This window comes from Muscardinus avellanarius, assembly GCF_963383645.1.
Source record: "Muscardinus avellanarius genome assembly, chromosome: 5".
Classification (NCBI taxonomy): domain Eukaryota; kingdom Metazoa; phylum Chordata; class Mammalia; order Rodentia; family Gliridae; genus Muscardinus; species Muscardinus avellanarius.
Window position 1 is genome coordinate 6,172,732 of NC_137790.1, and position 26,349 is coordinate 6,199,080.

The 26,349-nt window shown below is 47.3% G+C and overlaps 2 protein-coding genes across 2 annotated transcripts in view; both read left to right on the forward strand.

The window, feature by feature from the left end:
* Positions 1 to 258: 258 nt before the first annotated feature.
* On the forward strand, positions 259 to 1,271 carry LOC308263423 (large ribosomal subunit protein eL31-like; the record flags this gene model as incomplete). The annotated part of the gene is made up of 2 exons (XM_080696449.1): positions 259 to 661; positions 1,072 to 1,271. Exons 1-2 carry the CDS (start codon positions 265 to 267, stop codon positions 1,269 to 1,271), a joined length of 597 nt encoding a protein of 198 aa, XP_080552575.1. The 5' UTR covers positions 259 to 264.
* Positions 1,272 to 8,740: 7,469 nt separating this feature from the next.
* Positions 8,741 to 26,349, forward strand: part of BRWD1 (bromodomain and WD repeat domain containing 1) — a gene marked incomplete at both ends in the record, with an annotated part of 111,250 nt that continues 93,641 nt past the window's right edge. Inside the window, 7 exons of the mRNA XM_080696450.1 lie at positions 8,741 to 8,914; positions 8,981 to 9,010; positions 9,082 to 9,141; positions 16,203 to 16,353; positions 18,271 to 18,369; positions 18,680 to 18,840; positions 23,665 to 23,886. Coding sequence (XP_080552576.1) covers positions 8,741 to 8,914; positions 8,981 to 9,010; positions 9,082 to 9,141; positions 16,203 to 16,353; positions 18,271 to 18,369; positions 18,680 to 18,840; positions 23,665 to 23,886 — 897 coding nt within the window. The remainder of the gene's footprint in view (positions 8,915 to 8,980; positions 9,011 to 9,081; positions 9,142 to 16,202; positions 16,354 to 18,270; positions 18,370 to 18,679; positions 18,841 to 23,664; positions 23,887 to 26,349) is intronic.

Sequence of the window (26,349 nt, forward strand, 5' to 3'; positions counted from 1 at the left end):
TTTCTCTATCTTGCTTATGCTAGGTGTAATAAATCTTGTGCTTACCCTCACCTTCCTAAATTGGAAGACCTATGGTGTAAAAATCATGTGAGCCAGCCAGGAATAGGTTGTCATCCCAGCATTCGGGAGACTGAGACAGGAGAATCGAGGTTCACTGCCAGCCTCAGCTACTTAGCGAGGCCCTTGCAACTCAGTGAGACCGTTTCAAAATAAAAAATAAAGACAATCCATTGCCCTCTTCCTTTCCAACTTGGGCCTGGCAAAATGGCTCCAGCAAAAAAGGGTGGCGAGAAGAAGAAGGGGCATTCTGCCATCAACGAGGTGGTGACGCGGGGGTGCACCATCAGTATTCACAAGCGCATCCACGGACTGGGTTTCAAGAAGCGTGCCCCTTGGGCACTCAAGGAGATCCAGAAATTTGCCATGAGGGAGATGGGGACTCCAGATGTGCGGATCGATACCAGGCTCAACAAAGCCGTCTGGGCCAAAGGAATCAGGAACGCGCCATATCGGATTCGTGCGCGATTGTCCAGAAAGCGGGATGAGGATGATGATTCACCCAACAAACTTTACACCTTGGTCACCTACGTTCCCGTTACCACCTTCAAAAATCTGCAGACAGTCAAATGCATGAGAACTAACCACGGAAAGCCAAATAAAAGTTATAAAGCTGAAAAAAAAAATAGGGCTGGGGGTGTAGCTCGGAGGTAGAATGCCCCTGGGTTCCATCCTCAGCACCGCAAAAGAAAAAAAAAAAAGAAGAAATTAGGGCTGGGGGTGTCTCTCAACCGTCCCCAGTTCCCAAAATAAATAAATAAAGATAAAATAGGGCTGGGGTTGTAGCTTGGAGGTAGAATGCTCCTGGGTTCCGTCCCAGTAACACACACACACACACACACACACACACACACACACACAGAGTTATAAAAGGGCTAGGTGCACATCTAGGAGGTGGAATGCCAGAGTCCAATCCCCAGTACAAAAAAAAAAGTTTATTAAACAATGAACAAAACGACTGAGTCAGAGGTTGCTTCACGCTGCCATCCACACGCAGACACATCCTGGATCCAGTTCCCACATTCCCGAGGGCTGGTCCAGCCGCACTGCGCTTGCTCCAGCGCTGTAAGAAACACTTCAAAGTCGGAAGTGGGACGACTTGGCGACAGACGAGGGCCAATGCCTGCGAGCTGGGAACCAAGAGGGCAGGAGCCAGGGGCAAGGAGAGGCACCCGCTGGGGGGGGAGGATAAACATGTGCAAACAATCTGCTGAGCCAGGCAGGGCCCGGCAGCGTCAAGGGCACAGCTGGCAGGGTTAGACTTAGAGAGAAGGGGAGTCGTGAGGGAAAGAAGACACGGGCGGCGGGTGGGAAGGGGCCTGCCACTGGCCGCCAGGTCCAGCTGCCCACGGCCCACCAGGAGGGCAGGTCCCTGCGCTCTTCATTCCAAGGTCCTCTGAAAACCCGCGGACACGGTCACCCTTCCTTTCCTAGGGGATTTATCTAGCGAAGCCCAGGAGTCTTTACGCAGGGTGTGGGCCTTAGAGAAGGCCTTCCATACTGTTCTAGAGTGAATGAGCCAGTGTGAGCTGGACTGAGCCTTCCAGGGGCTGAGTCTAGTCGTGGTACCACTGTTACGTAGGTCCACTGACATGGTTACTTTCCGGCCCCCAGAACTAGGCTGATATTGTACACCTGTTGCCAAGGCCTCCTGAGCAAGCTGAAATTCAGTCAACATAAATTTGCATCAGGGTATAATTAGACTTTGAATTATGTATCTAATTTTCTTTGCATGATCTCCACTGCCCACAGATTTCCTTCTCTTTCTCTCTCTCTCTCCCTCTTTTTTTTTTTTTTTTGGTACTGGGGATAGAATCCAGGGGCTTTTTACCTCTGGGCTACACTCCCAGACCTATTTTATATTTTATTTGGAAACAGGATCTCAATAAGTTGCCGAGAGCCTCACTAGCTGAGGCTGGCTTTGAACTTGCGTGATCCTCCTGTCTCAGCCTCCCAAGTACAGGGATTACAAGCGTGCACCACCATGCCCGGCTCTCTCTCTCTTTTTTTTTACTGAGGATAAAACCCAGGGTCTTGCACCTGCTAGCATGATCAAATTTATGAATCTCCTGCCTCAGCCTCCAGAGTAGCTGGATTATAGGCATGCACCACTGTACCCAGTCTCTTGTAATTTTGCCTTTCAAATTGACGTAGTCTACCTTGTTTTTTGTACTGGGACAGAATCAAAGGAAACTCTGCTTCTGAGCTGTAACCAGCTCTTCTTATTTTTACTTTTGGCACTGGGCATTGAACCCAAGGACATTATACGAAGCCACACACCCAGATCCCCTTTTTAATTAATATGTATGTATTGTGGTGCTGGGGATGGAACCCACGGGCACTCTACCTCTGAGCTACACCCCCATCCCTATTTTTTATTCTTTATTTTGAAACAGGATCTCATTTGAGTTGCAAAGGGCCCAAGTAGCTGAGACTGCCTGTGAACCTGGATTCTCTTGTTTCAGCCTCCCAAATCCTGGGATTTCAAGCGTGCGCCCACTCTTAAGTAAATCGTTGGAAGCAGCCAGGCTTGCTAACTTTTCCAGACCAGCTTTTCACCCTTCATGTTTGGGGCTTCCTACGAGGTGACATGGAAGGCCCCACTGCGTTCTGTTTAGGTTTTTTTTATCTTCACTCAGGCAACTTTCTAGTCTCCTCATCCGTAAAGTGGGAATAACTGAGCTGGGCGTGGTGGTGCACGCTTGCAACCCCAGCACTTGGGAGGCTGAGACAGGAGGATCGCAGGTTCGTGGCCAGCCTCAGCGACTTAGTGAGGCTCCCTACAACTTAGTGAGACCCTGTATCAAAATAAGACAGCTGGGCATGGTGATGCTCGCTTGTAATCCTAGTACTTGGGAGGCTGGGATAGGAGACTGGCAGGTTCAAGGACAGCCTCAGCAAAGGTGAGGCTTGCATCAAGCTACTGAGACTGTTTCAAAATAAGTATAAAATAGGACTGGGGGGTATTGCTCAGAGGTAGAATGCCACTGGGGTGAATCCTCAGAACCACAAACAAAAACAAAAGAAGAAAATTGGGTTGGGGGTGTAGCTCAGAGGTAGAATGCTCCTAGGTTCCATCCACCACACACACAAAAAAACCAAAAACCAAAAAACAACAACAACAACAAAAAAAAACCAAAAAGAAAAAACAAAAAAGAAAGAAAGCTGGGTGTGGTGGTGCATCCTTGTCATCCCAGCATTCGGGAGGCCGAGACTGGAGGATCCTGGTTCACAGTCAGCCTCAGCTACTTAGTGAGGCCCTTTGCAACTCAGTGAGACCCTGATTCCAAATAAAATATAAAATAGGTCTGGGAGGATAGCCCAGAGGTAGAAAGGAAAAAAGAAAGTGGGACTAATTGAATGAAACAGTTGTTTGTGATAAATGAGATCATGTACTTACTCATGGAATGGGTTTTCAAATTTCAGCTCTCTAGGCAGGCATCGTGGCACATGCTTATAATCTCAGTACTTGGAAGACGTAGAAGGATCGCCATTTGAGGACAGCTTCAGCAAGTGCTGAGACTCTCATTAACCTAGTGAGGCTCTGTTTCAAAATAAAAACTAAAAAGGGTTGGGGGTGTAGCTCAGAGATAGAATGCACCAGGGTTCAATCCCCAGAACTTGAAAAAATTCAGCTCTCCTGTGCTGGTTGTGCAACCTTGTGTAAATCTCCTGCTGCTCCAGCGCTTTCTCTGCTCTGTGAGCCGTGGCGGGGGAGATGAATCACTCAGCGCTGTGCTTGCCTCGGGCCTGCAGCCTGGCGCTGCTTACTTACCGTCTTCCCTCGGGCCGGCCTTCTCTCTCTGGGCTTTAGCTTTCTCATGGTGAAGTGGGCATGTTAACCGTACTTGCCTAGGACCCGTTTCTGGGATCCGCATGCGCACTGCGTGCCAAGACTGAAGCATCGCTGCTGTCTCCAAGACGCACCTCGCCCACCCCCACTGGAGGGGTGACCGCACTCCAGCCTATCATCACTGGCTGGGAGTTTGGGGCCCTTGTCTCCCAACCGTCTTATCTTTTGCGGTACTAGGGATGGAACCCAGGGGCACTCTACCTCCCAGCTCCACCTCCAGCCCTATTTTTTATTCTTTATTTTGAAGCAGGGTTTCACAGAGTTGCAGAGAGCCTCACTAAGTAGCTGAGGCTGTCTGCGAACCGTTATCCAAATGCTGGGATGACAAGCGTGCGCCACCACTATTGGCTACCAACCAACTTTCTGCTAACTTAGCTGTCCATATACTTCCCCCTTTTCTTCCTGTGTGGTACTGGGGATTAAACCGGGGGCGTTCTACCTTGGAGGCGCATTCTCAGTTCTTTCATTTTGAAACAGGGTCTCATTAAGTTGCCGAGGCTGGCCACGACCCGCTGGCCACGATCCGTCTCAGCCTCTCAAATGCTGGGATTACTGGCTTGCATTGCCACACCCAGCTCTCTACAGAATCTCTTTGTTTTGTTGTATTAGGAATTGAGCCCAGGGGCATTTTATCTCTGAGCTACACCCCCAGCCCTATTTTTTAGTTTTTTTTTTTAATTTTTATTCATTTCTTTTTTGTGGTACTGAGGATGGAACCCAGGGGCTTTCTACCTCTAAGCTACACTCCCAGACCTATTTCATATTTTATTTAGAAACAGGATCTCACCGAGTTCCGGAGAGACTCACTAAGTAGCTGAGGCTGGCTTCGAACCCATGCGATCCTCCTGTCTCAGCCTCCCAAGTGCTGGCATTACTTACAAGCGTGCACCACCGTGCCTGGCTTCGTCTTTTTATTTTTGAAACAGGGTCTCACTGAGTTGCGAAGAGCCTCACTAAGTAGCTGAGGCTGTCCACGAACCACGATCCTCTGGTTTCATCCTCCCTAATGCTGGGATTCCAAGCGTGCGCCACTACGCCGCTACAGCATGTGTGTTTGGAATGACTTGCACTTATTTGTGTGAGACACAGGATTTCAGCCTTGTTTGAATACTACCTCCGGCAGGTATCCATTATTGAGTTGATGATGCAGGGTATATTTCCTATTCCCCCTCCTGATAGGGATTTGTGAGTCCTACCTGAGTCTCTGTCACTTGGGAGCCGAATGGAGAAAATACTCTGCCTGTTACAAAACTGAGTCTGAACCAGGTGTGGTGGTGCACGCTTGGAACCCTCAGCATTTGGGAGGCTGAGACAGGAGGATCGCGGGCCATGGACAGCCTCAGCTACATAGTGAGGCCCTTTTCAGTGAGACTCTGTTTAAAAATAAAAAATAGGGCTGGGGGTGTAGCTCGGACGTAGAATGCCCCTGGGTTCCATCCTCCATACTGAAAGAAAAAAAAAAAAAGAAATCTTTGAGTCCGTTTAAAATCTTGGATGGAGCTGGGTGTAGTTACACACACCTGTAATCCTAGTATTTGGGAGGCTGAGATAGGAGACTTGCAGGTTCAATAGAAAATAAAAAAGGGCTGGGGGTGTAGCTCAGTGGTAGAATAGCCCTGGGTTCAATTCCCAGTACTGTACAAAGAAATGAAACAAAATCAAATTAATTTTTTTTTGAGGTACTGGGGTTCAAACCCAGGGGCATTCTACCTCTGAGCTACACCGCCAGCCTTATTTTTTAGTCTTTATTTTGAAACAGGGCCTCACTAAGCAGCTGAGCCTGTATCCTCCTGTCTCAGCCTCCCAAGTACTGGGATTACAAGCGTCTGCCACCATATCTGCCAAGTTAAATCTTGGCTGGGCTTCGTGATGGACGTCAGGCTAAGCTGTAAAAGGACTCCAGCAAAGGAAGACTTGTGCCAACAGCTCTGATTTCATGGCTGCACTGCACTGGAACTGAAATTCCAGACCATGACCAGTGTTTGGGACAGAAGTTCTTGTATCTTTTGGGGGCCTTTTCTTTATGACGTTGTTAACCAGATGAAATACACAACTCCTGGTCAATCTTGGAAAGCTTAAATTCTCTCATGTCTTTGTCATTTGCAAACTTTAGCAATCTTGTAGCATCAGAACACACCACAGGAATATATGAGCTGTAACTTCAAGTAATCAAGTTGTTCCAAGCAGCTAACTTTTTTTTTTTTTGGTGGTACTGAGGATTGAACCCATTCTACCTCTGGGCTATATCCTCAGCCTCTCTTTTTTTTTCATATTTGAAGCAGGGATCTCACTAAGTTGCTGTTTCAGTACTTTGCTGAGGCTGGCCTCAAACCTGTCAATCCTCCTGTCTTAGCCTCGCAAGTACTGGGAATACGGGGTAAATCACTATGACTGGCTGCAGTTAGCCATCTGGACGCCTTAGCTACAGTGTGCGCCCTATCTTAGTTGGTGGCATGGCTTTTACCCACTACGTCCCAAACTTGAGAATTCTGTGATTCTTATTCCGCCTCAACCTGGCCCTCTTCTTTCCATCCTCGGACCACCTGAATGCATCTCCATTGCTTTTCTGTCTTAGGGGTTTACTGAGTGATTGCCCGGCCTCCTCTGATTCATCTCTCCTGGCTTACTGCCCTCCAGTTGTTCAACTTCCTACTCCAAGGTCACCTGAGCAGTCCTACCAAACCTGAGTTCTTTACACTTGAAATGACATTTCACAGCTGGGCCTGGTGGCGCACACTTGTCATCCCAGCATTCGGGAGGCTGAGACAGGAGGAGGATCCAGGTTTGCGGCCAGCCTCAGCTACGTAGCGAGGCCCTTTGCAACTCAGTGAGACCCTGTTTCAAAATATAGAATAAAAATAGGGCTGGGGGGGGTGTGTGTAGCTTGGAGGTAGAATGCCCCTGGGTTCCATGCTGTGCCGCAAAAAAAAAAAAAAATTCATGTCTTTCATGTTCATTTGAATAGTTGAGATGCCTGCAACCCAAACGTCCCTACCATTTCTCCCTTCTGCCTGCCCTACACCTCGTCCCCATTGGCTCACGTCTGTTTGAGACACCACAGGTTTTTGCGAGTGCCGCCGCTGTGGCCCATTCCTTCATCTTCTAACCCCACCACTCCGCAGCTCTGCGGGATTAACGGGGCACCGGCCCACACGTGCTTAGATTGTCCTTAAGCACTCTCTACTCGGTGTCCATAATGAGCGCCAGCTGCGGGGCGCTCAGGCCACGCTAGGAACGCTGTGACTTCATTAAGCCCTCACTGCCACAGGAGGTAGGCACAGACATTAGCTAGTTTACAGGCGAGGAAAATTGCGACTTGCTCCGGGTTCACATCTATTAGCTCGCAGGGCCAGGAATAGGTCCAGGTGGCGAGTGCCGCCCCAGAGAAAGACCCGAAGCCTTGCATTTAATGTGCTGTGAGGCCCCATGCTAGGCGTGAGAAGGTCGATGTCACTGCACCGAAACAGGGATTTGTTTTGCTCACTGCTGTACTCAGGGCTCAGAACAGGCCACACCCCACATGCTCAAGGAAAGATTCCCGTTCATTCAGAAGCCCAGCATAGAAAAACAAAAGCTTTTTTTGTTGGTGGTTCCGGGCATTGAACCCAGGGGCAATCTACCTCTGAGCTACATTCACGGCCCTTTTATTTTTTTATTTTTATTTCTTTGCGGTACTGGGGATGAAGCTCAGAAGCATTCTACTTCCAAGATATACCCCCAACCCTCTTTTTCATTCTTTCTTTTTTTGCGATACCAGGATTGGAACCCAGGGACATTCTTCCTTTGAGCTACACCCCCAGCCCCATTTTGTATTCTTTATTTTGAAACAGGGTCTCACTGAGTAGCAAAGGGCCTCACTGAGTAGCTGAGGCTGTCTGCGAACCTTGATCCTCCTGTCTCAGCCTCCCAAATGCTGGGATTACACGCGTGCGCCACCACGCCCGGCTTATTTTTTTTGTTTTTAAAACATGGTCACGCTGCGTCGCTGAGTCTTGCTGGGTCGGGTGGGCTGTCCTTGAACCTGTGATCCTGTCTCGGCCGCCACACCCGGCCTAACCTGGCAATCAAGGGGACTCTCTGGCCTGGGTCCACCCCCACGACCTCACATCTTATTACTGGCCTCCAAGGACCCGTCGTTCCCCGGTTTCTAGCTTGTGTTCCTGGGGAGGCTGCTCTTGCGGGTCCCCTTGCTCTGCGTCCTCGGCCCAGTCGGGCTGAGCCGTCGCGGCCGGGGGCCGCTCTCCCCGGGTGGACACGCGCGGCCCTCTATCTCGGGGCCGGGGCTGCAGCTCGGTGTCCTGGGCTCGTCCTTGGGCGGCGGCGCTCTGCCCTGGGCCTGCCGCTCCAGCCAGCAGTGCGGCTGCAGGTCCCCGGGGCGCGCCGTGTCCGGCCGCCGCAGGCCCGGCTGACCCGGGCCGAAGGTCCCCGGCGGCGCCCTGGCTCGCGGCGGGGGCGACAGCGCGTCCCGGCCCCGCGCCGCCGCCGCCGCACAAAGGCCGGGCCGCATCACCCGCGCAGGGATCCGGCCGCGCGCGCCCCCGCGCCCCGCGCGCGCCCGCCACAGCCGCCCGGGGCTGGGCGCAGGCGGCCGTCGGCGGGGCGGGGCGGGGCGGGGCGGGGCGAGCGCGCGCAGCGAGCGCGGCCGCGGCGCCGTGTCCCTGCGCCCCCCGCGGCACGGACTACTTTCGGCCGGCCTACTTCCGGGCCGCGGAGGCGTCGGCGGCGGCGGCGCGCACGGCATGGCGGCGGCGCGCGCCTGAGCCAGGGGACGCCGGCGCGGCCAGGCCTCGGCGGCCACACGCTCCGCGCCCGCCCCGCGCCCGCCCGGCCATGGCGGAGTCCTCGCCCGCGCGGCGCCCGGTGCCCCTCATCGAGTCGGGTAAGCGCGGCGCCCGCCCCGCCCCGCCCGGCGCCGCCGCCCGGCCTGACGCCCCTGTCTCCGCAGAGCTGTACTTCCTGATCGCGCGGTACCTGTCGGCCGGCCCGTGCCGCGGAGCCGCCCAGGTGAGCGCGGGCGCGGGCGGGGGGGGGCGGGGTCGCGGCCGCGCTGACCCGCTCTCTGCCGCGCAGGTGCTGGTGCAGGAGCTGGAGCAGTACCAGGTGGGTGCCGCCCGCCCCCGCCCGCCGCCGCCCGCCGCCGCCGCGGCTCACGCGCCTCTCTGTCTCCGCAGCTGTTGCCGAAGCGGCTGGACTGGGAGGGCAACGAGCACAGCAGGAGCTACGAGGAGCTGGTGAGGCCCGGCCGCCCGCGCCCGCCGGGTGGGCTCGGGCGGGACGCGGGCCGGGGGCGGCGGTGGGGCGCCCGGGCCCGGGGGGCGGGGGTGTCCCGGTGGGGCCGCCCGCCAGCCACTCAGCGGGCCGCTTGCATCGCGGCGCCGCGCGGCCCGGCTCGTCAGGCCGGCTCCGATTGGCTGCCCGTCCGTCTGCCCCGCCCCGCGCTTGCAACCACTTGTTCCCCAGGAATAAGAGTCATCGGTTTCTGAAGGTGGAGCGGGAGTCCTGCCGAGTCTTAAGGCTTTGCTTGTTTCTTTTTTTCTTTTCTTTTTTCTTTTTTTTCCCCCCCTCAGCAGCGTGATGAAAAGATTGCGTGGCTGCAGCGTGGCTCTGCCACCCCAATACCTTGGCTGCCCTGAGCCGTACGATATTTGTGGAACGCTTAAAGAGGTCGATCCGCTTGGATGAGTGCTACGCTCCCATCTTGTTGGCTTTTGGCTGGCCATAGCCAGTTTTTTTAAATTTCTCTTTTGGAGCGGTGCTACTGTTGGTTACATTTCTCGCTTTTTTTTTTTTTTTTAAATAGTTTGTGAACCTGTGAAGTTGCTCTTACTCTCCTAATTCGGTTTTAGCAATTGCGAGAATTTGTCCTTAGTGGAATAATGTTTTAAGGAAAAAAAAATTTTTTTTTTCTTTAGGGGCACTGGGAATTTAACCCAGGGCATACTACTATCATTGAGCGACATCCCTAGCACTTTTTAGTTTTTTATTTTCGGTACTGGGGACATTCTGGCTCTGAGCTACAGTCCCAGCTTTACTTTTGTTTCTTTTTAATTTTGAAACAGGCTTTTGCTAGGCTGATGAGAATCTCACTACTTGCTGAGGCTGTCCTCAAACCAGCGATCCTCCTGTCACAGTCTCCCAAGTACTGAGATTATAACGGTTCACCACCACACCTGGCTAACTTTCTTATTTTTGAAACAAGGGCTTGCTAAGTTGCTAAAAGCCTGGAATCTGTGATTCTCCCAAGTGCTTGGGATTATAGACATGCACCACTTTGCCTGGCTTCCTATTTTTGACAATTTGTATATTAGAACCAAGGATTTCTTAAGTTGCAGGTCATGTTCAGGATTTTGTATAAGAAAATATATGAAAAAAAGATGAGTCTCAATGAACTTTTGCTAGGGTTCTAAGACCTGTAAGCAGAAGGTAGTAGAATATATTCATTCTTGTATTAAATATAAAAAGGAGTTAGCCAGGGTGTTTGCCATCTATTTTTGGTCGGGTTTCAGAGTGGTATAGCTCCCTAGCACAGCCACACCCCAGCCAGGGTTGGCACTTAAAGCTTGTTGGAAGTAACAGTTTTAATATTTGCTTTCTTGGACTTATTTTTAAGTGAACAGTCTAAAGAGAGTGAATTCAGTTCTGAAAATTCTGCGTGAAGGCCAAGTTTGTCTTCTACAGTTGAGTATTTCGAGTGTTTTTTGGTGCTCTGCCCCTGAGCCACACCCAGGGGAGTGCTCTAGCACTGAGTTTATTGTTTTGGTGCTGGGGCTTGAACCCAGGGCATTCTGAGCTGCACCCCAGCCTTGTTTGTTTCTTTCATTCATTTCCTTTATTTTTTGTGTTACTGGGGATGGAACCCAGGGGTCTTCTATATCTAGCCTATACCCCCAGCTCTATCATATTTTTTTATTTGGAAGCAGGGTCTCACTAACTTGCTGATGCAGGCTGCAAACCTGTGATTCTCCTGTCTTATCCTTCCAAGTACTGAGACTACAAGTCCGTGCCACCACGCTCGGCTTTATTCTTAATTTTGAAACTGGATCTTGCTAAGTTTCTGAGCCTGATACCAACTTTCGGTCCTCCTGTCTTAGCCTCTTGTGAGGCCTGTCACTCCAAGGTTTTTATTTTTATTTTTTAGGTTAAGGGAAACCTGTGCCCCAAACTTGGGAGGCTGAGAGAGGAGGATCCAGGTTTTAGGATAACCTCAGCAATGTAGTGAGACTCAACAAGCTAACAATCCTGTTTAAAAATAATAATAATAAAGAGGGCTGGGGATGAAGCCTGGAGGCAGGACGCTCCTGGTTCAGTTCCCAGTACCCCATCCCTAAAACAAGGGATTATTTGTTATTGGCTCTGTTGTATTGTTTTGGTCCTGTTCATGATGTAAAGTAGCCTTAGCAGTGAATCAAAAGCATCATTGATAGAATATGGATATTGAGCATTCTGCCCTCAAGCTTTCTACCCTCAGCCCTATTTATTTATTTATTTATTTGCAGGTCTGGGGGCGGAACCCAGGGGCATTCTACCTCCGAGCTGTATCTCCTGCTCTATTTATTATTCTTTATTTTGAAACAGAGTCTCGCTGAAAAGAACCTCACTGTGAAGCTGAGGCAGTCTACGAACCGCGATCCTCCCGTCTCAGCCTCCCAAATGCTGGGATTACAAGCGTGTGCCACCACGCCCGGCTCAGACTCAAAGATTTCTAACAGGCAGAATATCTTCTCCACTACGCCCGTCAGCCCTTTTAATTTTTTGCTACAAAATAAGGTCTCGTTGCTGAGAGGCTCGCCAAGTTGCGAAGGCTGGCCTTGAGCCTGCAAGTCTCCTTTTTCAGCCTCCAAACTACTGGGTTTATAGGTGTGTGCCACCACTCCTACCTTAACTGAACTTTTGGAACAATTACAGTAGTTGCTTTTAAAATAAGTTTAGCCGGGCGTGGTGGCGCGCGCTTGTCATCCCCGCACTTTGGAGGCTGAGACAGGAGGATCGCACAGGTCCGAAGCCAGCCTCAGCTACTGAGTGAGGCTCTCAGCAATTTAGTGAGACCCTGTTTCCAAATAAAGCATAAAATAGGTGTGGGAGGATAGCCTGGGGGTAGAAAAGATCCTGGGTTCCACCCCTAGTACCACTAAAAAATAAGTTTAAAACCAGTGTGGTGGCGCATGCTTATAACCCCAGCATTCGGGAGGCTGAGACAGGAGGATCATGGTTCGCAGACAGCCTCAGCTACTTAGGCCCTCGGCAACTCAGTGAGACCTTGTTTCAAACAAAATAAAGAACAAAAATTACAGCTGGAGTATAGCTCGGAGGTAGCATGCCCCTGGGTTCCATTCCTTTTATTTTATTTTTTTGTGGGTTTGGGGATGGAACCCAGAGCCATTTGACCTCCGAGCTATACCCCCTGCCCTATACCCCCTGCCCTATTTCTTAGTTTTTATTTTGAAACAGGGCCTCACTAAGTAGCTGAGGCTGTCCGTGAACTGTGATCCTCTGGTCTCTGCCTCCCGAATGCTGGGATTACAAGTGTGTGCCACCATGCCCGGCTCATTCCCAGTATTTTTTTTTTAAAGTTTAAAAGTTTTTTGCTGGGCGTGGTGGCACGCGCTTGTAATCCCCGTGGTTGGGAGGTAGAGACAGGAGGATCACGCTGGTTTGGAGCCAGCCTCGCTGGCTTAAGAGACCCTGTTTCCACATACACCTGGTAAATATTTTAGTTTTGAGAAAGATTTCGCTGAATTGACCAGACTGGCCTCAAACTTTATGACCCTTCTCCTTCAGCCTCCTGAGTTATCTGTGATAACAGGTGTGTCCTGTTGTGTACCATTTGAGATAGCCATTGATTTCACTGGTTAATATTCTGGAATTTTTTTCCCCTGCTACTAGTGATGGAACCCAGGGGCATTTTACTTCAGAGCTACACTCCCAGCCCTATATTTTATTTTATTTTATTTTATTTATTTTTGGTGGTACTGGGGGTGGAACCCAGAGGCTTTCTACCTCCGGGCTATACTCCCAGACCTATTTTATATTTTATTTGGAAACAGAGTCTCACTAAGTTGCTGAGAGCCTCACTAAGTAGCTGAGGCTGGCTTGGAACCTGTGGGATCCTCCTGTCTCAGCCTCCCAAGCGCGGGGATTACAAGCGTGCGCCACCACGCCCGGCTTATTTTTTATTTTAAAACAGAGTCTTGCTGAGTTGCAGAGGGCCTCACTAAATTGTTGAGGTTGGCCTTGAAGGATCATCCGGTCTGTCTCCCAAGTACAAGTGTGTGCCACTGCCCCTGGCTTATATATTGGAATATTTTATTTATTTATTTATTTATTTATTTATTTATTTATTTATTTATTTGCAGTACTGGGGATGGAACCCAGGGGCATTCTACTTCCAAGCTACACCCTCAGCCCTATTTTTTAGTCTATTTATATATTTTATTTATTATTTTTTTTTTGTGGGTCTGAGGATGAAACCCAGAGGCATTGGACCTCTGAGCTACACCTCCTACGCTATTTTTTATTCTTTATTTTGAAACAGGGTTTCACTAAGTTGTGGAGGGCCTCACTAAGTAGGGGAGGCTGTCCACAAACCAAACCGTGATCCTCCAGTCTCTGCCTCCCGGATGCTAGGATTACAAGTGTGCGCCACCATGCCCAGTGTTTCTATTTTTTGAAATAGGGTCTCACTGAGTTGCGAAGGGCCTAAGTAGCTGAGGCTACCAGTGAACTGTGATCCTCTGGTCTCTGACTCCTGAATGCTGGGATTGTAAGCATGGCCCACTATGCCTGACTTGTTGGAATATATATGTATATTTTTTTTATGGTACTGGGGATGGAACCCAGGGGCTTTTCTACCCCCAGGCTATCCTCCCAGGCCTATTTTATACTTTATTTGGAAATGGTCTCACTGAATTATTGAGAGCCTCACTCAGTAGCTGAGGCTGGCTTCGAACTTGTGCGATTCTCTGGTCTCATCCTCCCAAGCATGTGGGGATTACAAGCGTGCGCCACCATGGCCAGCTGAAGCTTGAGTTTTGATGGTGGCTGAATGAAATCTTGGTTCTTTTTTTTTTTTTTTTTTTTTTGATGGTACTGGGGGTGGCTTTGAACCCGATCCTCCTGTCTCAGCCTTCTAAGGGCAGAGATTACAAGGTGCCACCATGCCTGGCTCCCAGACCTATTTTATATTTTTATTTGGAAACGGTCTCACTAAGTTGCTGAGAGCCTCACTCAGTAGCTGAGGCTGGCTTCAAACCCGTGCGATCCTCCTGTCTCAGCCTCCCAAGGGCAGGAATTACAAGTGTGCACCACCATGCCCGACTGTGACTGTAATTCTGTCTTGAGTATTATACTAGATTTTGTGTGTGTGTGTGTGTGTGGGGGGTTGGGGATGGAACCCAGGGGGCATTCAGCCACGAGCTACACCACCTGCCCTATTTTTTATTCTTTATTTTGAAACAGTGTCTCACCAAGTTGCAGAGAGCCTGGATGGTCTGGTCTCAGCCTCCCAAATGCTGGGACTACAAACATGAGCCACCACGCCTGGTTTACACTAGGTTTCTTAATCTCTGCTTGATCTATATGAAGGGAATAATAACAGTTCTCAGTGGTGTGCTGTGAACATGGCAGAATGGCTTTACAGTTTACATAACAGTAATAGCAAGCCCGTGGTTCTCATGTCTTAGTCTTGCAGTCCTGTAGTGGGATTACAGGTCTTTGCCACCACACCCAATTTGTATGTATCGTTTTTTTATTTTTGCAGTACTGGGGATTGAATTGAACCCAGGGGGCCTTCTACCTCCGGGCTACACACCCAGCCCTATTTTTTAAATCTTTATTTTGAAATGGAGTCTCACCAAGTTGCGAAGGGCCTCACTAAGTAGCTGAGGCTGGCCCATAACCTGCGATCTTCCTGCCGCAGCCTCCCGAGTACTGATATTCCATACAAGCTTGCGCCACCACGCCCAGCCTTGTATGTATCACGTGTATAGACACTGCTAAAATGTTTTCAAAAGTTGTCATTTTTTTCCTTTTGGTGGTTGTGGGGCTTAAACCCAGGACCTGGAGCCTACTAGGCAGGCGGCCTATCTTTCACAGGGCTATACGCCAGCCCTGTCACCGTGTTTTATATTTTCTTTAGCAGCTCCACATTTTTGTCAAACTTGGTCTGGTCAGTCTCTGATGGTGTTGATGATTGTATTACTTTATCCGATGATGTGTCGGTTCAGTTCTTGTGTTCAGGTTTAGAATTTGGCTGCTGAGTTTTGAATATTGTTGAGATACGGGTATTGAGAACTCCGAGGTGTGAGTTGTTGATGTATTGCGGATGCGGGTTCTTCATTTTCTGCCATTCGCTAGCAGTCTTCATTCTCTGAACAGTGCTGTTGGAAAGAAGTCAGTGTTAATGGAGCCTTCTTTCAGTGGTTTGTTCTTTTATGGCGTGTTTCTTTGGTGTTAGAAATCTCCCCCTAGCCCCAGGTTATGAAGAGTCTCAGATGCTTTGTCACTGGGAGTTTTCTGGTTGTTTCTTACGCATGATCCTTGAGGTGAGCTTTGTTAATACTATGAAGTGTGGGTCAAACCCAGTGTTTTGTACTTTTGGCAAATGGAAATCAGTTGTACAAGCGCCATTTGTTGATAAGAGTATCTTTTATCCATTGAATTGCTTTTGCATCTTTGTCAAAAATGAGTAGTCTAGCCCGGTGTGGTGGCACACGCTTGTAATCCCAGTATTTAGGAGGCCGAGATAGGAGGATCGCAGGTTCTCAGCCAGCTTCAGCTACTTGGTGAGGCTCTCGGCAACTTAATGAGATCTGGTTTCAGAAAATAATAATAAAATAGGGCTAGGGATGTAGCTTGGAGGTAGAATGCTCTTGGGTTCAGTCCTTAGTACTGCAGGGGGGGGGGCGATGGTCCAAGTACCATTTTTAGGTCTCCTGGATAATTCATTTCATCAATCTCTTTATATATCAGTACCATGGTCTTTTGATTTCTGTAGCTTTATGACAGGTCTTGAAATCAGATACTGTTAGCCCTGGAACTTTGTGCTCTTTCTAAGATGTTTTGGCTTTTCTATGTCATTTGCATACTAATTTTAGAGCAAAATGGTCAATTTTTCCAAACTCTGTTGTGCTTGAATTTTTATTGAAATGGGTTTGGATCTACAGGCAGTTTAGTGTTACTTTGTTTCAGCATGTTTTGTAATTTTCACATTTCACATTTGTCGGGCATATTCCTAGATATTTAAAGTTTTTTCGATATTTAAAATAGTGTTATTAAAACTTAACTTTCCGACCAGGTCTTGTCCAATAAGCATGTGGCTCCTGATCACCTGTTGCAAATCTGCCAGCGCATCGGCCCTATGCTGGATAAAGAAGTTCCACCCAGTATTTCAAGAGTCACTTCTTTACTTGGTGCAGGAAGGCAGTCTTTGCTTCGTACAGCAAAAGGTACCTTAATTTGAAGAAGTGTTCTGCTTTGTATCAATAGCTTAATTATTATAATTGTGAAGTCATGTAAGCATTGTGAAAGAAAGGTGACATGTAACTCTAAATCATGTTGTGGACTATAAAGTTTTCTGCACTTAGCATAGAACATTGAATCTTATAACATGAGTGTCTAATGGGTCCTTCTGCATTTAAAAAATTGATAAAGATATAGATGTTAAGCTGAAAGCTGGAATTTATTCTGAGTTGTGTTTGAGGTTTTATCTATGTGAGTTTTAATTTTTCATTTTGTAGGTCATTCCTAACTTCCTTGAATGTAATTGTATGTGTCTAATAAACTCTTTGATATCTAGATTTCAAAAGCCCTTTGTTATCAGGAGAAGTGATTTTCTAAATTTGGTAGCAGTTTGGAAACAAGCACCAAAAATGTAAACTTGCATGGTTCTTTTTCATTCATTTACTTTTTTTTTCAAGTTATATGCTAGCAAAATGTTTAAAATTGCTCTTCTTTTTCTGTTAGCTTGGTATAAACGACTTAGACTAAGTATGTGTATGTGATATGATCTGTGTGCACCTGTGGCTGAACTGCTAATGGGCGGCTTGTTTCTCCTGATCCTGAGGGTCACCTCGGACTGTGTTGTTAAGAGCTGTTGCTTTGTGACGCTACCTCTTAGACGCACCCGGTGTGACACCTGCAGAACCACCTTCCTCCGGTGCCAGCCCTAGTCGTTCAGTGCTCTCTAGCAGGACACATGGCTCTGATCAGGAAATGTTCATACTCTTCATCTCCGTGTCGCTGTTCACTTTGTAATTATTGTAGGCTGTTGTATAAGGGTAACATGGGAGCCTGTTTCTTTTTCCCCTCGTGTCAAGCCCACTGTCCTTGTGTTGTGATGAGCACTGCTTTAGACCTGGCAGACCCTAGAATACACCTGAGCAGGCTGCCTAGGGTAGGGCCTTGTTTCTCTGAGAGGATATCTTGTAACTGCTTTTTGGTCATGATGAGGTAATGACTCCATCCATGTAAAACATATATGCCTGTTGGTTTGGGGCACCCGAGGCTCAGTGGGGTTTATAGGATGCCTCCCTCCCTTGTCCTTCAGTTGCGAAGACGCCGATGGCTAGCGCGGCATGACTGCTCATGGTCTCCTGTAGAGGAGGGCAGACTTTCTCCTTACTGCATTTGCTTGTAGGTCAAAGAGGGATGGGACGTAAGAATTAGTGTTCAGACTCAGATCCTACATACATGGTCTTCCGTCAAGGGCGGTCTGTGATCCTAAAACAAAAGGAAAGCTGTTTAATTTGCCAATACGGCCCAAGGAGACTAAAGTCATGGCAGTATCGGCCAAATTAATTTTAAAACCGAACAAGTTAAATTAAGGAGTTTTGTATCAATCAAATAAATTAAAGTTTTTTTTATAAAAGTTTCCATTGCTGAAAAGTTGGCTGCGTTGTAAGATCTTTCACCTTTGAATACTCTATAATTTTGCACTGAAAAATCAACCCTCATTTGCCATTCAGTGGGACTTGGAGGAGGTGTGCTGCTGTGGCCCTCTTTCCTCGTCACTTGCTGCGGGCCTAAGGCCCGGGAACCTCTGAGCCTCAGTTACCTCACGCGCAGGCCGTGGCCGTACCTACCTCACAGGGTTGTTGTGAGGACTCGATGAGATGATGTACGTGGAAGCACTTTGTGAACTGTAAGTGCTGCACAATGTTGGCTGTCGCCGCCGCTGTATCTGAGATGTCTTCAGTTCTCTGCCTCCGGAAATAGTCAATAAACCTGCAGGGCTTTTCTGTTAAAGTACATTAGTTGGTAAAACTTTGAATAAACAGTTTGTTACAATATACGTAAGTATTCTATAAAATCTTTCTTGGGGTTAACTTTCAAGATTTTATGTGTATCTAAAATTCATTTTAAAGACTGCAGGCACACAGTTTGGAAGGGCTCTGCCTTTGCTGCTCTTCACAGAGGAAGGCCTCCTGAAATGCCGGTGAATTATGGCTCCCCACCCAGCCTTGGTAAGTGAGGCCGGCCTCGCGCGCCTGCGCTCCTCTTGGTGCTTGACACTTGACAGAGGCTACGTAAAGCTTGAGGGGAGTGCTGACTGCGTGCTGTTGCTTTTAAGTAGTAATAGCGATCGGGTTTCAGATGTATTGTTTCTTAAAGTAAGCACAAATGGAATTAATAAAAATCATATGTAGTAGAGTAACATTGAGAGAAACGTGTGTCCTTAGGATAGATCCGTGACCCTCTGGAAATTGTTTGGAAGTTTTTCTTTGTTACAGAAATACTGGCTTCCTCTTAATTATTTTTGTTTTTATTTCCTAGTGGAGATACATCGAGGAAAACAACTCACAGGGTGTTCTACTTTTAGCACAGCATTCCCAGGAACTATGTATCAGCATATAAAAATGCACAGAAGGATTCTCGGACACCTGTCTGCTGTTTACTGTGTAGCGTTTGATAGGACAGGACATAGAATCTTTACAGTGAGTTGCCATTTTAAACTCAATTTGGTACCATCCGGAGCACTTCAGTGTGCCTCAGAGTCATCTCAGAATCAGATTTAAGATGTGTAGATTCTGTTTCCCATCATCAGAGAATTTGACCAAGTAGGTGGTGTGGGGCCCATGGGTTTGTTTTTAATAAGTACCTCAAGTGATTCAGCAGCAGATAGTCACGACTGTGTGCTGTTTGGAGAGACACTTGAGTTAGAGCAGTGGTTCCTTTTTTTTACGGTACTGGGATTGGAACCCAGGCACATTCTACCTCCAAGCTACACCCCCAGCTCTATTTTTTATTCTTTACATTTATTTATTTATTTGTTTATTTTTGTGGTACTGGATGTGGAACCCAGGGGCTTTTCTACCTCTGGGCTATACTCTTAGACCTATTTTATACTTTATTTGGAAACAGGGTCTCATTAAGTTGCTGAGAGCCTCGCTAAGTAGCTGAGGCTGGCTTTGAACCTGTGGGATCTTCCTTTCTCAGCCTCCCAAGTGCTGGGATTACAAGCGTGCGTCACCACGCCCGGATCCCAGCCCTATTTTCTTATTATTTATTTTGAAACAGGGTCTCACTGAGTTGCAGAGGACCTCACTAAGTAGCTGAGGCTGTCTGCAAATTGAGATCCTCCTGTCTCAGCCTCCTGAATGCTGGGATTATAAGCGTGCACCATCATGCCCAGGCTAGAGTAGTGGTTCTTTTTTTATTTTTTTGTGGTACTGGTGATTGAGCCCAGGGACTTTTTACCTCTGGCTACACTCCCAGACATATTTTATATTTTATTTTGAAACAGTGTCTAAGTTGCTGAGAGCCTCACTAAGCTACTGAGGCTGGCTTTGAACCTGCGTGATCCTCCTGTCTCAGCCTCCTAAGGACTGGGATTACAAGCGTGCGGCACCACACCTGGCCATAGAGTAGTAGTTCTTAATCATGATTACTAATAATGCTTAAAGAAAAAGTGTGTGTGTGTTATTGATGTATGTGTGTGTGTATATATATATATATATATATATATATACATATATATATATTTACAGGCACACACCTGTAATCCTAGGTTCTGGCATCTTGTGGCAGGAAGATTGCAAGTTCTAGGTCAGCCTTAGGAATTTAGCATGACACTCTCAAAATAAATAGGATAGCTAGGTGTGGTGGCACACTTTATAATTCCAGCATTTGGGAAGCTGAAACCAGAGGATTGGTCAGCCTCAGCTACTTAGGCCCTTTGCAACTTAGACCCTATTTCAAAATAATAAAAATTAGGGCTGGGGGTGTTGCTTGGAGGTAGAACCCTGGGTTCCATCCCCAGTACTGCAAAACAAAACAAAAAGTAAATAGAGCGAGGAAGCTGGGTTGGTGGAGCATGTCTGTAATTCTGGTACTTAGGAGACCGAGACAGAAGGCTATCAGTTTCCAGGCTATCCTCAGCAATTTAGGCCCTCAAGATAAAAAATAAATAGGGTGTGGGAGATGTTGCTCAGAGGTGGAACACCCCTAGGCAGTCTTCCAGTAAAACACACACACACGCACACACACGCACACACACACATACCACCCATCCCCGGGAACGTAGCTCTGCACATCCTTGTGAGATCATGGGTTCAACCTCAGTACTGCCAGAAACAAACACATCTAATACTTCTTCTCTAGCTTGTTCTAGACTTAGAGAATTAACTTACTTTTTTATTTTTTTTAATTTTTTTATTTTTGGTGGTACTGGGGTTCCTGGAAGCCCTTCTACTTCCGGGCTACACTCCCAGACCTATTTTTATATTTTTATTTGGAAACAGGGTCTTCTAAGCCAGCGCGTGCGGCTGGCTTTGAACCTGCGCGATCCACCTGTCTCTGCCTCCCAAGCGCGGGGTTTACATGCGTGTGCCACCACGCCCGGCTATTTTTTATTTTTTTATTTTTTTGCGGGTCTGGGGATGGAACCCAGGGGCATTCGACCTCCTAGCTACACCCCCTGCCCTATTTTTTATTCTTTATTTTGAAACCAGGTCTCACTGAGTTGCAGACGGCCTACTAAGTAGCTGAGGCTGTCCACGAACCGTGATCCTCCAGGTCTCAGCCTCCAGAATGCTGGGATTATAAGCGTGCGCTACCACGCCCGGCTGACCTTGTTTAAAAATAAAATATTAAAACAATAGGTCTGGGAGTATAGCCCAGAGCTAGAAAGCTTCTGAGTTCCACCCCCAGTACCACCAAGGGGGAAAAAAATAAGTAAATAAATAAAAAGGGCTTGCTGTTTGTAATCCCTGTGCTTGGGAGGCTGAGACCGGAGGATCGCACAGGCTCGAAGCCAGCCTCAGCTACTTAGGCTCTCAGCAACTTGGTGAGACCCTGTTTCCAAATAAAATATGAAATAGATCTGAGAGTATAGCTTGGAGGTAGAAAGCCCCTGGGTAATATCCCTAGTACCAACCCCCCCCCAAAAAAAAAAAAAGCAGGGGTGGGGGGATGGGGTGGGCGTGGTGGCACGCGCTTGTAATCCCAGTGCTTGGGAGGCAGAGACAGGAGGATCGCGCAGGTTTGAAGCCAGCCTCGCTGGCCTGGAGTTCGGGTTTCCAGGAACCCCAGTACCACCAAAAAAAAAAAAAAAAAAAAGAAGTTGCTCGGTGTGGTGGCACACGCTTGTAATCCCAGCATTCAGGAGGCTGAGACTGGAGGATGGTGGTTCACGGACAGTCTCAACTACTACTTAGTGGGACCCTCTGCAACTTAGACCCTATTTCAAAATAAAGAATTAAAAAAAAAAAATAGGGCAGGGGTGTAGCTTGTAGGTCGAATGTCCCTGGGTTCCATCCCTAGACCTGCCAAAAAAAAACCCAAAAAACAAACCAAAAAAACACAGTAAAAAGGGATGGAATGTAGCTTGGAAGTAGAATGCCCCTGGGTTCAATTCTTTTGGTACATCCAGTACCAAAGAAAGACAAAAAAACCACCTTTTTGCTTCCATGTAGTTATTAGCAAACTATAAATAATTGGTGTCTAATAAACCTTTTGATTTTTTTTTTTTTTTTTTTTTTTTGCAGGTCTGGGGATAGAACCCAGGGGCATTCGACCTTTGAGCTACACCCCCTGTCCTATTTTTTATTCTTTCTATTTTGAAACAGGGTCTCACTAAGTTGCGGAGGGCCTCACTAAGTAGCTGAGACTGTCCGCAAACTGTGATTCTCTGGTTCTCAGCCTCCCGAAATCTGGGATTATAAGCGTGCGCCACTACGCCTGGCTCTTTTTGATGTTTTTAAAGGAAAATTAGGATGGGTTGGTAGTTTAATTTTTGTTTTGCAAGTGTGAGATTGATGGAGTGCTGAGTGCTGGCTGAAACTGTAAATTTTTATTTATTATTTTTTGCGGTACTGGGATGGAACTCAGGGGCATTCTACCTCCGAGCTACATCCTTAGCCCTGTTTTTTATTCTTTGTTTTAAAACAGGGTCTCACTGAGTTGCAAAGGGCCTCACTAAGTATCTGAGGCTGTCTATGAACCACGGTCCTTGTGTCTCAGCTTCCCAAATGCTAGGATTACAAGCATGTGCCACCACACCAGGCTTGGAACTGTAAATTTGAGACTGTTATTTGGTTATTTGAAGTAAGGGCTCTTTTCCCACTAGTTTTTCATTTTTGAGATTACTACTTCATCATGTTTCTTGGGCTAGGAATCTAGATCTGTCCTAACACAAATTATTTAGCTTGGCAAGTTAGACTAAGGTCTTGCCATTGTTAATTGATAGTTGGGCAAGGACTTTTCTTTTGGTCCTGGGGGTGGAACCCAGGGGCTTTCTACCTCTGAGCTACAACCCGGCCCTATTTCATTTTCATTTTGAAGCAGAGTCTCACCATGTAGCTGAGGCTTAAGTAGCTGAGGCCGGCCTCGAACCTGAGTACTGGGATTACAGGCATGTGCCACCACACCTGACTGAGCAGGGACTTGTAATTGGGCTTTTTACTTGGTAGAAAATTGTGGGGGAAATTATAATGTGATTTAAGTTATACAACTAGCCAGGCGTGGTGGCACACACTTGTAATCTCAGCATTCGGGAGGCTGAGACCGGATGGTTGTGGTTCGTGGACAGTCTCAGCTACTTAGGCCCTCCGCAACTTAGACCCTGTTTCCAAATAAAGAATAAAAGCCCGGTGTGGTGTGCACACTTGTAATCCCAGCATTTGGGAGGCTGAGACCGGAGGATCGGGGTTTGCTGACAGCCTCAGCTGTTAGTGAGGCCCTCTGCAACTTAGACCCTGTTTCCAAATAAAGAATAAATATAGGGTAGGGGTGTAGCTCGGAGGTCGAATACCCCTGGGTCCCATCTCCATAAAAATAGGACTGGGGGCTGGGCGTGGTGGCGCACGCGCTTGGGAGGCGGAGACAGGATCGCGCAGGTTCGAAGCCAGCCGCGCTGGCATTAAGAGACCCTGTTTCAAAAATATAAAATATGTCTGAGAGTGTAGCCCGGAGGTAGAAGGGCTTCCAGGAACCCCAGTACCACAAAAAAAAAAAAAAAAAAATAGGGCTGGGGGTGTAGCTCGGAGGTCGAATACCCCTGGGTTATATCTCCAAACCTGTAAAGAAAAAAGACTAAAAACAAATAATAACTTCACAATATCTTTATGTACACTTTCTTTGCTTTGGAAAAAAAAAACGATTGCATATGTTCTGACCACAAGAACCATAACTTAGAGTATTCTACAGTTGAAATAGGGGAGGAGTTCCAGATACTTATTTTGGGTGCTCTATAAGGGATATTTTCACAAAATTATCTAAAGACTTACACTGGCATTCATGTGTGGGTCTATTTTTCTTAGGGTTCGGATGACTGTTTGGTGAAGATTTGGTCTACACACAACGGCCGCCTCTTATCTACACTAAGGGGTCATTCTGCGGAAATTTCAGACATGGCGGTAAACTATGAGAATACAATGATTGCTGCAGGGAGCTGTGATAAAATCATTAGAGTGTGGTGCTTGAGAACCTGCGCCCCGGTCGCCGTGCTCCAGGGACACACGGGCTCAATTACATCGTTGCAGGTAAAGCTCTCCTTAGTGCATTACTGCCTTGGCCTTTAAAACTCTTGGGATTGGAATTGAGAATAGTAAGATGCTTAGTAATCATCATATGATCTATATATATGTATATTTTTTTTTGCAGTACTGGGGTTGGAATCCAGGGGCATTCTACCTCCAAGCTATACCCCGTAGCCCTATTTTTTTTGTTTTTTTTTTTATTTTGAAACAGGGTCTCACTGAGTTACAAAGGGCCTCACTAAGTAGCCGAGGCTGTCCGTGAACCGTGATCCTCCTGTCTCAGCCTCCTAGAGGCTGGGATTACAAGTGTGTGCCACCACGCCCGGTTATTTTTATTTTTTACGGTGGGCCTTCTACCTCTGGCTATATCTCCAGACCCATTTTAATTTTTTATTTGGAAACGGGGTCTCTGTGTTGCTGAGGCTGGCTTCGAACCTTTGACCCTCCTGTCTTAGCCTCCCAATAATGGGATTAAAAGTGTGTGCCACTTCGTCTGGTTTATATGATCTATTTTTTCTTTTTGTGGTACTGGGATGGTACCCACATTCTTTCTACCTCCAGGCTACACTCCCAGACCTATTTTATATTTTATTAGGAAACTGGGTCTCACTAAGTTGCTGAGAGCCTCACTAAGTAGCTGAGCCTCGCTTCGAACCTGGATCTTCCTGTCTCAGCCTCCCAAGTATACTGGAATTACAAGCTTGTGCCACTACGCCCATCTTATAAGGTCTATTTTAAATTTAGATAATCAAGAGAAAAATATCATTATTGATACTTCCATCGTGGAAGGATACTATTATAAATAAATATCTGATATACTGGAACTTTGACCTGATGGCTTCACAGATGGCTTCTTTTTTGAGAGTCTGTTGCTTCTATGAGAAGCCGGCAGTTAGTTCCTTTATTTTTCCTGAATGCAAAGATTATATTTGTCTTCGTTTGTTTGTTTGTTTTTTTGTGATGGTACTGAGGATTGAATCCTGGGGCATTCTCCCTCTGAGCTATACCCCACTTTTTTTTTTTTTTTGTGGCAAAGGATTGAACCCAGGGACATTCTACCTCTGAGCTACACCCTGGCCTGACTTAATTTTTATTTTGAAACAGGCTCTCATTAGGTTGCTTGAGAGCCTCAGTAAATTGCCGAGACTGTCCTTGATTCTGTGATCCTCCAGTTTCAGCCTCCCAAGGTACTAGGATTACAAGCATAAACCACCACGCCTGGCTGTGGTACTGGGAATTGGACCCAGGAACAGCCCTATTTTTTCTGTTCTGAAAAGGGTCTTGCTACATTGCTTGAGGCTGTCCTCAAACCTGTGAATGGTCTGTCTTCCAAGTACTGGGATAATGGGTGTGTGCTGTCATGCCCGGCTTGGTTTCACTGTAGAAATATTGAAGTAGTTGATGTATTTGGAATGTGTCCTGGTGGTGCAGTATAAGCCGTGAGGCTCCTCCTACGAGATTATTCCACAGTTGTTGAAATAGCATTTGTGTACACTGCCAATTTTGGGAGTCCTGTTTTTGGCGGCTTTGAGTATTGAACCCAGGCCACTGTACCCCATTAAGCTACATTCCCAGCCCTTTTCACTTTTCAGTTTGAGGCTGGGTCTGGCTACATATCTAAGGCTGGCTTCAAACTCACCATCCTTAGGGATTACAGGTGTGTTCTGTGGCACATGGTTCCTGTCATATTTGAGATGGCAGCTTTATCTTGTAGTGTCTATATTTGGACTTTATTTCTTACACTGGTCATTACATTAGTCATTCTTTCAAGGTACCTGTTTTAGTACTGGGAATGGAACCCAGGGGATTCTACCTCCAAGCCATACCCCAACCCTATTTTTTATTCTTTATTTTGAAACAGGGTCTCACTAAGTTGTGGAGGGCCTCACTAGGGAGCTGAGCCTGGCCACGAACCCGCATCCTCCTTTCTCAGCCTCCCAAGTACTGGGATTACAAATGTGCGCCACCACACCCTGCAACTAATAGTTCTAATTGTTGACGTTTTGGGATATGGCATAGACTGGATCTTACTATGTCAGAGTTTTTCTGGCTGTTGTTTTCTGTATTGGGGAAGTGTTGGAGATCTACACCCCCCCCCCCAAGCCCAGTTTGTTTTTTATTTTGAAATAAGATCTGGGGAAGTTCGATGGTCTTGCTAGATTGTGGAGTTTGACTTCAAGCCTGTGATCCTCCTGCTGCAACCTTTGGGATTGCAGGTTTACGCCGCCACTCCTGTTTTCTGCTTGCTAATGGCTTTGAAAATTGTCTTTTATTTATTTATTTTTGTGGTATTGGGGATTGAACCTAGGGGCATTCTACCTCTGAGCTACACCCGCAGTTATATTTTTTATTTGGAAGCTAGGTCTTGCTAAGTTGCCGAGGCTGTCTTTGAACCTGTGGTTCTTCTGTCCCAGCCTCCCGAGTACTGGCATCATAGGCATCATCTATAGCTTGGCTTCCTTGTAA